General features: G+C 41.8%; 1 protein-coding gene across 2 annotated transcripts; it reads left to right on the top strand.

The window, feature by feature from the left end:
* Nucleotides 1-2,527: 2,527 nt before the first annotated feature.
* LOC126587066 (uncharacterized) lies at nt 2,528-11,904 on the top strand. 2 transcript variants are annotated; one of them, XM_050252046.1, is made up of 5 exons: nt 2,528-2,882; nt 10,377-10,465; nt 10,856-11,033; nt 11,487-11,555; nt 11,674-11,904. In XM_050252046.1, exons 1-4 carry the CDS (start codon nt 2,691-2,693, stop codon nt 11,550-11,552), a joined length of 525 nt encoding a protein of 174 aa, XP_050108003.1. In that variant the 5' UTR covers nt 2,528-2,690; the 3' UTR covers nt 11,553-11,555; nt 11,674-11,904. The 2 variants fall into 2 exon arrangements, with proteins under 2 accessions (XP_050108003.1, XP_050108002.1); XM_050252045.1 differs by having other exon boundaries at nt 11,487-11,904.
* The last annotated feature ends 299 nt before the right edge of the window (nt 11,905-12,203 follow it).

A 12,203-nucleotide genomic window follows, 5' to 3' on the forward strand; every position in this document is an offset into this window, starting at 1 on the left:
ACTGTGCAAATGCTGCCTGTGGTATCTATTAATTTTGTTGCTGCTCACAACACCATTAGAATAGCTCCATAAGCTGCTCCTTAAGCTTCCGTCTTATACCTATTTAATTCTATTTTTGGACCAACAAGTATAAATTAAGTATAAATTGCCTTCAGTTGCTCCAATCCTTTAGTCCTTCCCATAAATGATCGTTAAAAGTTTTCTTTAAACTTTCACCTAACAAGAAAAGGTCATTTCCTTCAATTACCATTTACCAATCAAGTTCTTAACTAGGTGTGCAACTTTTCCTTATTTCAAATATCCACTGGGACCACCGCTCGTTCGGGATCCTTTGGCGAGATCCTCCTGGCTTTCTCAACTGCTTCCTGGCTTTCACCAAGTGCAGATCATAGAGAGACTGAAATCTGCGTACACCACCACGCATCACCATCTTTGCGGCTGCCATTGTCAAGGTTAGAAAGAGAGGGGGCAGAGAGTAGAGAGAAAGCCAAGGAGGATCTCGCCAAAGGATCCCAAGAAGTAGTTGAGAAAGCCAAGGAGGATCTTGCCAGAAACATTGAGCGCCTCAAGCTCTGGACTCACACCTTCGTACAGACCAAGAAAGACCTACAACTAGCCATCGATCTTGGCGAGGAGCACCACTGGAACGCTTCTTTCAGCGCCAGCTGCAATAACCCTCAACGCAAGGTTATGCGGAAACTTGCAAACACGTCCAAGGTCGATCTGAAATCCCAAAGGATGACCGACATTGTGGAGATGAGCAATAAACCATCCACTGTGCAACAATAGGGCAAGAAGGGAACAGCGAAAAGGGGAAAGGGCAAATAGAAAGAGGAACGAAGCCACGTGAATAAGAAGGGCAGAATGGCAAGAGTGAAATTGTAAGGGCAAATTGGGGAAGTCGAGGTTCTTTATTTGCCCTTTGCCTTTTTCACTATTCTGTTCTTGCCCTGTTGCTACACAATGGATGCCTTATTACTCATCTCCACGATATCGGTCATTCTTTGGAATTTCAGATCGACCTTGGACGCGTCTGCAAGTTCCCACATAACCTTGCGTTGAAGGTTACTGCAGATGGCGCTGAAAGAAGCGTTCCAGTGGTGCTCCTTGCCAAGATTGATGGTTTTCTTGAGAGAGAATTTTCGACTGAATATTTGGACTGGGTGGCGCGGCTTATATAGCCATGTGTTCCGACGGGGATTGGAGGGAAGGAAAGAGTCGGTTACAAGTTGTTATTTCTGTTATTAAATTTGTTGCTTTATGTTATTTTCTTGCAACTGAAACATTTTTGTTAAAGATTATTAAATTTGTTGCAATTACACTTTTAAATCCTAAATACGTTGTGACGATATGCTTAAGGGCTGAGAAGGATATATGTGGATATATATTTACAATGAGTTTGGTATCGCATCGTGGCTAACTAATGTGGTTAAGTAGCTATTATAGATTTTAGGTTTGACTCTGATGAATGATAAATTTGATATTTAATTATGTTAGGGTACGGTTTAGTCTAATTCTCAGTTAACAATTGTGTAAAAAGGATTAAAATAATCTAGGCAAATGATCCATCAAAATTCTAAGAATTAATCCAACAAAAAAAATTAAGGTTGAAAATATAATCAAAATAAATACAACTCTATCTACATAGACTCTATCATCTCATGTTTTTTGGTATAATATTTTATAATATGAACACATAAATTGACGTTAAACGAGTCTATGGAGAGCCTCACTTTGATTTGGTGAAGAAGAGTGCAGTTGGCAGTAGCACGTGACGTCACAGGAACTCAGGAACAAGCAAGGTATAAAATATCGATGATATCAGAAATATCGGTAGTCCAAAAACACTGAAATTTCGATGGAAATATCGGGATATTATCGATATCGATATAAATTGAATAAAAACCACGGAAATTGTAAGAAAAACTTGGAAATTTTTATTGAAACTTTACAGGATGTTTATTTAGTCAATTATCTATTAGTTTATCACAAAAAATTGGTATGAAATGCATTGCATGATGGATTTAACTGATTTAAGTTGATTATATAGCGAGCTGGCAAACATTGTAAGTCTAGAAAATATGTAGTAATTAATGAAAGAAGTTTAAACACACCATAATCATTTATATATAATGAATTAGTACAATATTTTACACTTTATACATTGCATGGTAAGATACATGAGTGACTTAGCAATGTCTAAAATATCGATGATATCGGAAATATCGGTAGTCCAAAAAAATATCGGTAGTCTAAAAACATGAAGTTTCGATGAAAATATCGAGATATTATGGATATTTTAGAGCATAGGAACAAGGCAAACAGACGATCGCCGAATCGTCTTCGATTCGGGTTCGCAAGACTCAAATGCCTCTTAAACTTATCATCCGTCCGATCAACATACTTTTATTGTTTCAACAATCAAGACTCAACTACGTCTCAAACTTATCATCCGTCCGATCAACATACTTTTGTTGTTCCAACAATCGACCGGTAAATAATTAAACACCACCATAGCATCATACACCCGAAGGAACACCGCAATCTTATCTCCTCTCGGCGACCCGGAAGCGCAAGTGTTCTTCGCTGGAAGTATTTGTTTCTATTCATTTTCTTTTCCGATTATCCAAACAGAAGCTAAGAAGAAGAATCCGTCGGACGAAATCTCACTGACCGGAGCGCCCAATCCAATGGCGATTTCCGTGGCGGTGTCCGCGATTCCTTGTCTCAGCACTGACCGTACGGCTCGCATAGTTGCGGCGGCGGCATCATCCTCTTCTTCTTGTTCAAAGCTGTCCTCCTCGACTTCTCTGCGATTTCCATCACACCTTCGACACGTTCGGATCGGAACACGGGACTCACGGCCTCGGATTCTTCCTCCGGTAATCAATTTTCCGATTTTGTAGTTTCGCGGTTTGTTTGTTTCCCGAGAAAATCAAGGAAGATATTTAAAATTTCTGCAGCTCGCAAGTTAAATTCCTTTTCTGAAATTTCTCTAGTGGATTAAATGGCAAAATTTGAATTTAGGGAGCAAAGCATACAACTGGAAATCTTATTGTTATCATATTTCTGGCAAGAAAGCCAATTGCTTTGTATTTCTTTGCCCTTTCCGTTTCCTCTAAGTTGTGAGAAAACCACATGGGTTGGTTTTTTTGGGTTTTCGAAATTAAAGTCTTTTCGGGTGAAGAAATATAATTCATAGGGAAGTGCAGGCAAAGTAAACTGTTAGTGAGATACCGATAGCATGCTATGAGCTTAAGAAGGACATGGAACTCACTATTGATTGTCTTTGAAATGTTTCTATTTGATGTTGGCGCACTCTCGTTTAGTTATCGGTAAACTAGTTTGGTATCGAACCTCTCCCAAATAATTAGAATTCACATTGTCACCCATATAGGGTATTAGGTTGCGAGAATCTGATCTAGCCTACCGTTTGGGCATAAAGTTGGGGAGGGACAAACCTAGAAACAAAACTATTGAATGGGACGGAAGGTATAGATTATAAAACTGGGATACTATCTACTAAAGATGTGAATGCTAGTGACGGTGAGGAACCCATATTCGGGACCTTCATGCATGGACTCACTTGTTCTTTAATCATCTAATCAGCAGTCAAGTATTTGTACCAGTCAATCAACGGTCCTCCTATCACTACTCGCTGTGCCCCAAGTTAAAGGTGCCGCTTTCCATTGAGGATGATATGACCTATCACTTATGTAGTTATCCATGTGGACAATGTTGTGACAGATTCGAATAGCTGTGTGTACTCTTTCTTTGCTGACTTTGGAATATTTGGCCTATATAGCTGAATTACGAAGTTTGACCGAATTGGTGATATGGTACTTACATGTATAACAACAACAACAACAAAGCCTTTTCCCACTAAGTGGGGTCGGCTATATGAATCCTAGAACGCCATTGCGCTCGGTTTTGTGTCATGTCCTCCGTTAGATCCAAGTACTCTAAGTCTTTTCTTAGAGTCTCTTCCAAAGTTTTCCTAGGTCTTCCTCTACCCCTTCGGCCCTGAACCTCTGTCCCGTAGTCACATCTTCGAACCGGAGCGTCAGTCGGCCTTCTTTGCACATGTCCAAATCACCGGAGCTGATTTTCTCTCATCTTTCCTACAATTTCGGCTACTCCTACTTTACCTCGGATATCCTCATTCCCAATCTTATCCTTTCTCGTGTGCCCACACATCCCACGAAGCATCCTCATCTCCGCTACACCCATTTTGTGTACGTGTTGATGCTTCACCGCCCAACATTCTTTGCCATACAACATCGCTGGCCTTATTGCCGTCCTATAAAATTTTCCCTTGAGCTTCAGTGGCCTACGACGGTCACACAACACGCCGGATGCACTCTTACACTTCATCCATCCAGCTCGTATTCTATGGTTGAGATCTCCATCTAATTCTCCGTTCTCTTGCAAGATAGATCCTAGGTAGCGAAAACGGTCGCTTTTTGTGATCTTCGCTAGATTGCTCCGGTCATTAGTGTGGATAAGTATATAAATGGATAGAGATAGGAAAGCAAACACAAGATGTACGTGGTTCACCCAGATTGGCTACGTCCACGGAATAGAAGAGTTCTCATTAATTGTGAAGGGTTTACACAAGTACATAGGTTCAAGCTCTCCTTTAGTGAGTACAAGTGAATGATTTAGTACGAATGACATTAGGAAATATTGTGGGAGAATGATCTCGTAATCACGAAACTTCTAAGTATCGGAGTGTGGTGTCGTCTTGACTTGCCTTATCTGTCTCATAGGTAGATGTGGCATCTTCTCTGGAAGTACTCTTCCTCCATCCAGGGGTGGTATCTTTAACTGGTGGAGATGCACAAGGTAATGTATCAATTTCACTTGAAGCTTACTTGTAGTTTCAGGCTTGGTCAAGCGCGATACAAACCATGTAGTAGGAGTCCCCCAAGTCGCCGAGCTAGGGGGTCTGCTGAAAGAGGTGACAGACAAGGTAAGCAATCAGAGCTCCGACTGATTGTTCACCTTCTCCCCATCTTGCAGCAGCATGAAGGATAAAGAGAAGAAAAATGAGAAGAGATGATATGAGATACTTTTGCTTTTGAAGAAGTAACTTTCCACAGGCTTATTCTTGAACTGAGCTGGAGGGTTTTCTGGTTTCCTCCAGAGTATAAGGCCGACTGAAGAATTTGAGGGTCAAAACAAGTCCATCAAATCTAGAGTACGTTCCATCCTGCTGATATGGGATACTTTTGCTTTTGACAGAGTAATGGATGTATCGGCACGTGTGCTGTTACGCTTGTCTCCACATGCTTCCTTGTATCCTTCGCACTTGCCCTATCTGTTCCTCAAGCAGATGCGGAATCTTCCCTGGAAACATAAGATGTTGAAGATGAGTACTCGAGAGCAATGCCAGGTAAGTAATCAGGTAAGGGGTTCCAGGCAGTCAGTTCCTGGCTGGAAGCTTGATTCCAAGTGCTGACTGATTGCTCTCTTTCTCCTTGTCTTGCAGGTAAAAACAAGGCCAAAGGAAAAGACAGGGAAAAAGCATGATATGGGATACTCTTGCTTTTAACCCTGATGATATGAGATATTCTTGCTCTAGTATAGCTTGTTTGCAGAGGTATTATCGGGGGGAAAGAAAGCTGAATATTTCGAAAGGCTTCGTTGGGAGTGCCCTCTCAGATATGATGAAGGGTTAAGCATTTTTGTAGGTCTGCCTGTCCGTTGGGGATGGAGGTCGACATATATAGGAGTCTCCATAACAACAAGTAGTAATGCTATTCCTTTACCCTGCTTGGTCATAGCACGGTAGTGGGAGCTGCCAGTTTCACATGTTTTAACTCTGTCAGAGCACTTTGAAAAAGTGGTCTGTGGTATCTGGCTCTCGAGATTCGGAGAACGATGCCTCTTCGATTTTTGAGAAAGCAATCATGCTGGGGGTCTGGCTCTCGAGATTCGGAGAGCAGTGTCTCTTCGATTTTTGAGGAAGTAATCATGTTGGGAGTCTGGCTCTCGAGATTCGGAGGATGGTGCCTCTTCGATTTTGGAGCAAGCAATCTTGTTGGGAGTGTTTTCTCGAATGTGAGTAAAGGTTGGGCATGTTTGCTAGTCTACCTTGCCACGAAGCACAGAGGTTGACACACAGGGACTTTCCAATTATCCAGCAGTGGTACTGTTCCTTTACCCTTGTGGGTAATAATATGGTAGCTAGACCTTCAAAATTTATGTGTCTAAACTTTGTTAGTGCTGTTTCTTTGCTATTCTTTTACCTTTCTTAGTCAGAGCGATGTAGTGGGAGCTGCAAGCTTCACGTGCTCAACTTTGGCAGAGAACTTTGGCAAAGTTATCTGTGATACCCATGAGCTATTGTTGCGTGTGGGAAGTGGGTGATTGAACAGTAAGATTCATGTGCTTTCTACTTCACCAGAAGTCTTCGACAGAATGCCCATAATTTCCGCAAAGCTGAGTGTGCGTGTGACAGGTGCTGACAAGACTAGAAAAGTAGGTGCCTCTTCGATTTCTGAGATCGGCCCTCGTGGTCTCTGAGCAGCCCATCTTTTGAGAAAGCGAGCGCCTCTTCGATTGATTCGGAGAACGATGCCTCATCGATTTTTGAGAAAGCAATCATGTTGGGGGTCTGGCTCTCGAAGATTCGGGGAGCAGTCTCTTCGATTTTTGAGAAAGTAATCATGTTGGGAGTCTGGCTCTCGAGATTCGGAGGGCGGTGCCTCTTCGATTTTGGAGCAAGCAATCTTGTTGGGAGTGTTTTCTCGAATGTGAGTAAAGGTTGGGCATGTTTGCTAGTTTACCTTGCCACGAAGCACAGAGGTTGACACACAGGGACTTTCCAATTATCCAGCAATGGTACTGTTCCTTTACCCTCTCTTCGATTTTTAAGAAAGTAGTCATGTTGGGAGTCTGGCTCTCGAGATTCGGAGGACGGTGCCTCTTCGATTTTGGAGCAAGCAATCTTATTGGGAGTGTTTTCTCGAATGTGAGTAAAGATTGGGCATGTTTGCTAGTCTACCTTGCCACGAAGCACAGAGGTTGACACACAGGGACTTTCCAATTATCCAGCAGTGGTACTGTTCCTTTACCCTTGTGGGTAATAATATGGTAGCTAGACCTTCAAAATTTATGGGTCTAAACTTTGTTAGTGCTGTTTCTTTGCTATTCTTTTACCCTTCTTAGTCAGAGCGATGTAGTGGGAGCTGCAAGCTTCACGTGCTCAACTTTGGCAGAGAACTTTGGCAAAGTTATCTGTGGTACCCATGAGCTATTGTTGCGTGTGGGAAGTGGGTGATTGAACAGTAAGATTCATGTGTTTTCTACTTCCCCAGAAGTCTTCGACAGAATGCCCATAATTTCCGCAAAGCTGAGTGTGCGTGTGACAGGTGCTGACAAGGCTGGAAAAGTAGGTGCCTCTTCGATTTCTGAGATCGGCCCTCGTGGTCTCTGGGGAGCCCAGCTTTTGAGAAAGCGAGCGCCTTTTCGATTTCTGAGATCGGCATTCGTGGTTTTTGAGCAGCCCAACTTTTGAGAAAGCAAACGCCTCTTCGATTTCTGAGATCAACCCTCGTGATCTCTAAGCAGCCCAGCTTTTGAGAAAGCAAACGCCTCTTCGATTTCTGAGCAGGCGCCTCTTCGATTTCTGAAGCTCTGTCGAGTGCAGATTTTTATAGGGGCTGGCATTAAGTTCCAAAGCACACTTGAATCTCCACCAGTAGAAGCTTCATTATTGCACTTCTAAGATCTTGATTTGTCCGACCTCTTCTCTCTTCAACACCTTTGAAAATGTCTGGCCCCTCCGACCGTCGTTTTGACTTGAACCTTGTTGAAGAGGCAGCCCCGCCTTCTCCAGACAACATATGGCGCCCATCCTTCGTCTCCCCTACTGGTCCTCTTACCGTTGGGGATTCCGTGATGAAGAATGATATGACCGCTGCGGTGGTGGCCAGGAACATTCTCACTCCCAAAGATAACAGACTACTTTCCAAACGGTCTGATGAGTTAGCTGTTAAGGATTCGCTGGCTCTCAGTGTTCAGTGTGCAGGTTCTGTGTCTAATATGGCCCAACGCCTATTTGCTCGAACCCGCCAAGTTGAATCATTGGCGGCTGAAGTGATGAGTCTCAAACAGGAGATTAGAGGGCTCAAGCATGAGAATAAACAGTTGCACCGGCTCGCACATGACTATGCTACAAACATGAAGAGGAAGCTTGACCAGATGAAGGAAACTGATGGTCAGGTTTTACTTGATCATCAGAGATTTGTGGGTTTGTTCCAAAGGCATTTATTGCCTTCGTCTTCTGGGGCTGTACCGCGTAATGAAGCTCCGAATGATCAACCTCTGATGCCTCCTCCTTCTAGGGTTCTGTCCAGTACTGAGGCTCCAAATGATCCCCCTCCGGTGCCTTCTCTTTCTGGGGCTCTACCGACTGCTGAGACTTCTCCTAAGCAACCTTTGTGAAGGCTCCTTCTTGTGTGTTTATTTTGACTCATGTATATGTACATATTTGTAACTTATCGGGGATATCAATAAATAAGCTTTCCTTCATTTCAACGTATTGTGTTAAATACACCAAAGCCTTCTTCGCTAAGTTCTTTGAATTTTCTTTTGTTGAAGCTTGTATGTTGAAGCTTTCTGAGTGGAGCATGTAGGTTGGGGTAGTGTTCCCTTAATTTCCCGAGTGAGGAAAACTTCTCGGTTGGAGACTTGGAAAATCCAAGTCACTGAGTGGGATCGGCTATATGAATCTTAGAACGCCATTGTGCTCGATCCTGTGTCATGTCCTTCGTTAGATCCAAGTACTCTAAGTCTTTTCTTAGAGTCTCTTCCAAAGTTTTCCTAGGTCTTCCTCTACCCCTTCGGCCCTGAACCTCTGTCCCATAGTCGCATCTTCTAATCGGAGCGTCAGTAGGCCTTCTTTGAACATGTCCAAACCACCGTAACCGATTTTCTCTCATCTTTCCTTCAATTTCGGCTACTCCTACTTTACCCCGGATATCCTCATTCCTAATCTTATCCTTTCTCGTGTGCCCACACATCCAACGAAGCATCCTCATCTCTGCTACACCCATTTTGTGTACGTGTTGATGTTTCACCGCCCAACATTCTGTGCCATACAGCATCGCCGGCCTTATTGCCGTCCTATAAAATTTTCCCTTGAGCTTCAGTGGCATACGGCGGTCACACAACACGCCGGATGCACTCTTCCACTTCATCCATCCAGCTTGTATTCTATGGTTGAGATCTCCATCTAATTCTCCGTTCTTTTGCAAGATAGATCCTAGGTAACGAAAACGGTCGCTCTTTGGTATTTCTTGATCTCCGATCCTCACCCCTAACTCGTTTTGGCCTCCATTTGCACTGAACTTGCACTCCATATATTCTGTCTTTGATCGGCTTAGGCGAAGACCTTTAGATTCCAACACTTCTCTCCAAAGGTTAAGCTTTGCATTTACCCCTTCTTGAGTTTCATCTATCAACACTATATCGTCTGCGAAAAGCATACACCAAGGAATATCATCTTGAATATGTCCTGTTAACTCATCCATTACCAACGCAAAAAGGTAAGGACTTAAGGATGAGCCTTGATGTAATCCTACAGTTATGGGAAAGCTTTCGGTTTGTCCTTCATGAGTTCTTACGGCAGTCTTTGCTCCTTCATACATATCCTTTATAGCTTGGATATATGCTACTCGTACTCCTTTCTTCTCTAAAATCCTCCAAAGAATGTCTCTTGGGACCCTATCATACGCTTTTTCCAAATCTATAAAGACCATGTGTAAATCCTTTTTCCCATCTCTATATCTTTCCATCAATCTTCGTAAGAGATAGATTGCCTCCATGGTTGAGCGCCCTGGCATGAACCCGAATTGGTTGTCCGAAACCCGTGTCTCTTGCCTCAATCTATGCTCAATGACTCTCTCCCAGAGCTTCATTGTATGACTCATTAGCTTAATACCCCTATAGTTCATGCAATTTTGTACGTCGCCCTTATTCTTGTAGATAGGCACCAAAGTGCTCGTTCGCCACTCATTTGGCATCTTCTTCGTTTTCAAAATCCTATTGAAAAGGTCAGTGAGCCATGTTATACCTGTCTCTCCCAAAAGTTTCCACACTTCGATTGGTATATTGTCTGGGCCTATTGCTTTTTTATGCTTCATCTTCTTCAAAGCTACAACCACTTCTTCCTTCCGGATTCGACGATAAAAAGAGTAGTTTCTACACTCTTCTGAGTTACTCAACTCCCCTAAAGAAGCACTCATTTCATGTCCTTCATTGAAAAGATTATGAAAATAACCTCTCCATCTGTCTTTAACCGCGTTCTCTGTAGCAAGAACCTCTCCATGGTACTTACATGTATATTTGAAAAAAATTAATTTTCGTAGGTTGAAGCAAAGAAGCAAACATTTTCCTCCTTCGAAGATTTGCTGGCTACCTCCGAAAAACCTGTGTTGGTTGACTTCTATGCAACCTGGTAAGCTTTGCTTGTATATCTTGCTTCTTATTTTGTTTGTACAGAAATTCTCTAATATCAAAAGTTAATGCTCATAAAGGTGCGTCTCTCATGTGTGTAAGAGAATAGCCCTTTATTTAACCTATCTGCAAGGGATTCCGAATAAATGGTCCTATAATCCTATGAGGCTGTATTACCATTCGTCTATGATTCTACATAGGATCTGTTACTTTCAAACTACTATAACAGTTTGCATCATTGTAATTATTGTTGTATTGTCAGTTAAACTTTTAGTTCCTAAACAACGTGATAGCTATTCACCTTTTAGGTTTTCCATCTCTCTCTGTCTTGCCTTGAAAGGAAGTATATAAAGGTAGCACGGACAATTAAGTAATAACCTGTGGTTGACAGGTGCGGTCCTTGTCAGTTTATGGCACCTATCCTCAATGAAGTCAGTATTACGCTGAATGACAAGATCCAGGTTGTGAAAATTGACACAGAGAAGTATCCTAGCATTGCTGATAAATATAGCATACAAGCATTGCCTACTTTCATCATATTTAAGGATGGAGAGCCATTTGACCGCTTTGTAAGTTGAATTTGTTCTCCTTTTTCCTTTGGGAGATAATTATTATGTGTCTCTTTTAACAATCAAATCTGTAGCAATGTGTGATCTGTCAGATAACATATTGACTGCAAGCTTTTCGTACAGCCATAATATGGAGGGGTATTGTTAATGTTGTTATGCTTTGCTGTTAATTCCACTTTTTAGATTTTGTAAGATATCCTATGCACATGCATCGGTTTCCAATTTTGTCAGGTGTGTTGCTTCGCATGCTTTTCTTCTTCTTTTGTTTGGTTTTGATTCCGAAATGTTGAATTTGAAGGATGTATGTCCTCTTTGATCCAAAATATTAAATAAGATAAATATTGTATGTTCTCTGTGCATGTGTTCAAGCCACTGCTAGATTAATAATAACCGATTCACCATCATCAGTTCGATTTTAAACATCTTTGATTATTTTGCTTTCATTACTTGCAGGAGGGTGCTCTGACTGCTGATCAGCTTGTTGAACGAATAGAAACAACTTTGAAAGTTAGGAAGTAGCGGGTGAGCTCTATAATATTCACGAGTTGAGAAAACTCTTATAGCAAGCTGTTCTTTCTCTGCTTCCCCCTCCCCATTTTCTAACCTTTCCCTTTTCTTCACTCTTCTTTTATTGGTCCAGCTTCTCAGGTTGAACCGAATCGATTCAGCCGCATCTGAGGGGATATCGATGAAATTTATTAATTGCCTTCGGGACATTCATTTCATATGTGATGAAATTTATTGTAGGCTTGTTTAGTTTGGCACGGTTGGAGCTTGAATTGGACATTCAGTTACTGCTTGCTTTGATACCATGTCAAAATTAGTGTCACTAATTAACAATGGCATATCAAATGAAGAAATTATTTCGACATGCCTCCTTTCAATTTTGCATTCTCCTGCTTACTTCACAAGCGCACGAGTCAATTGTAGTAAAGATGTGCAATACGAAATCAAATTCACTGGGATTGATTGAATCCTATAAGTATTATTTTAATGTACCAAAGATTTGATTTGTATTGAACTAATATTTTATTAAGCGACTACCCAACTAACAAATATTTGATACCGCTACTCGTACCGAATGCTTGGAAAATTTTCGATTTTGGTTACTGGTTCGGTATTGTCAGTTCAGATTTTTATTTCGGCTCACGTTGGAAACAAATGAAAGAC

The sequence above is a fragment of the Malus sylvestris genome, chromosome 10 (genome assembly GCF_916048215.2).
Source record: "Malus sylvestris chromosome 10, drMalSylv7.2, whole genome shotgun sequence".
In the NCBI taxonomy this organism is placed as follows: Eukaryota; Viridiplantae; Streptophyta; class Magnoliopsida; order Rosales; family Rosaceae; genus Malus; species Malus sylvestris.

What these genes read in the sequence shown, in the direction of transcription:
- LOC126587066 (XM_050252045.1), top strand. Translation starts at nt 2,691, where the DNA reads ATGGCGATTTCCGTGGCGGTGTCCGCGATTCCTTGTCTCAGCACTGAC. An exon ending in GGCCTCGGATTCTTCCTCCG is followed by an intron (nt 2,883 to 10,376) that starts GTAATCAATTTT and finishes TAATTTTCGTAG; the next exon opens with GTTGAAGCAAAGAAGCAAAC. An exon ending in GAGAGCCATTTGACCGCTTT is followed by an intron (nt 11,034 to 11,486) that starts GTAAGTTGAATT and finishes CATTACTTGCAG; the next exon opens with GAGGGTGCTCTGACTGCTGA.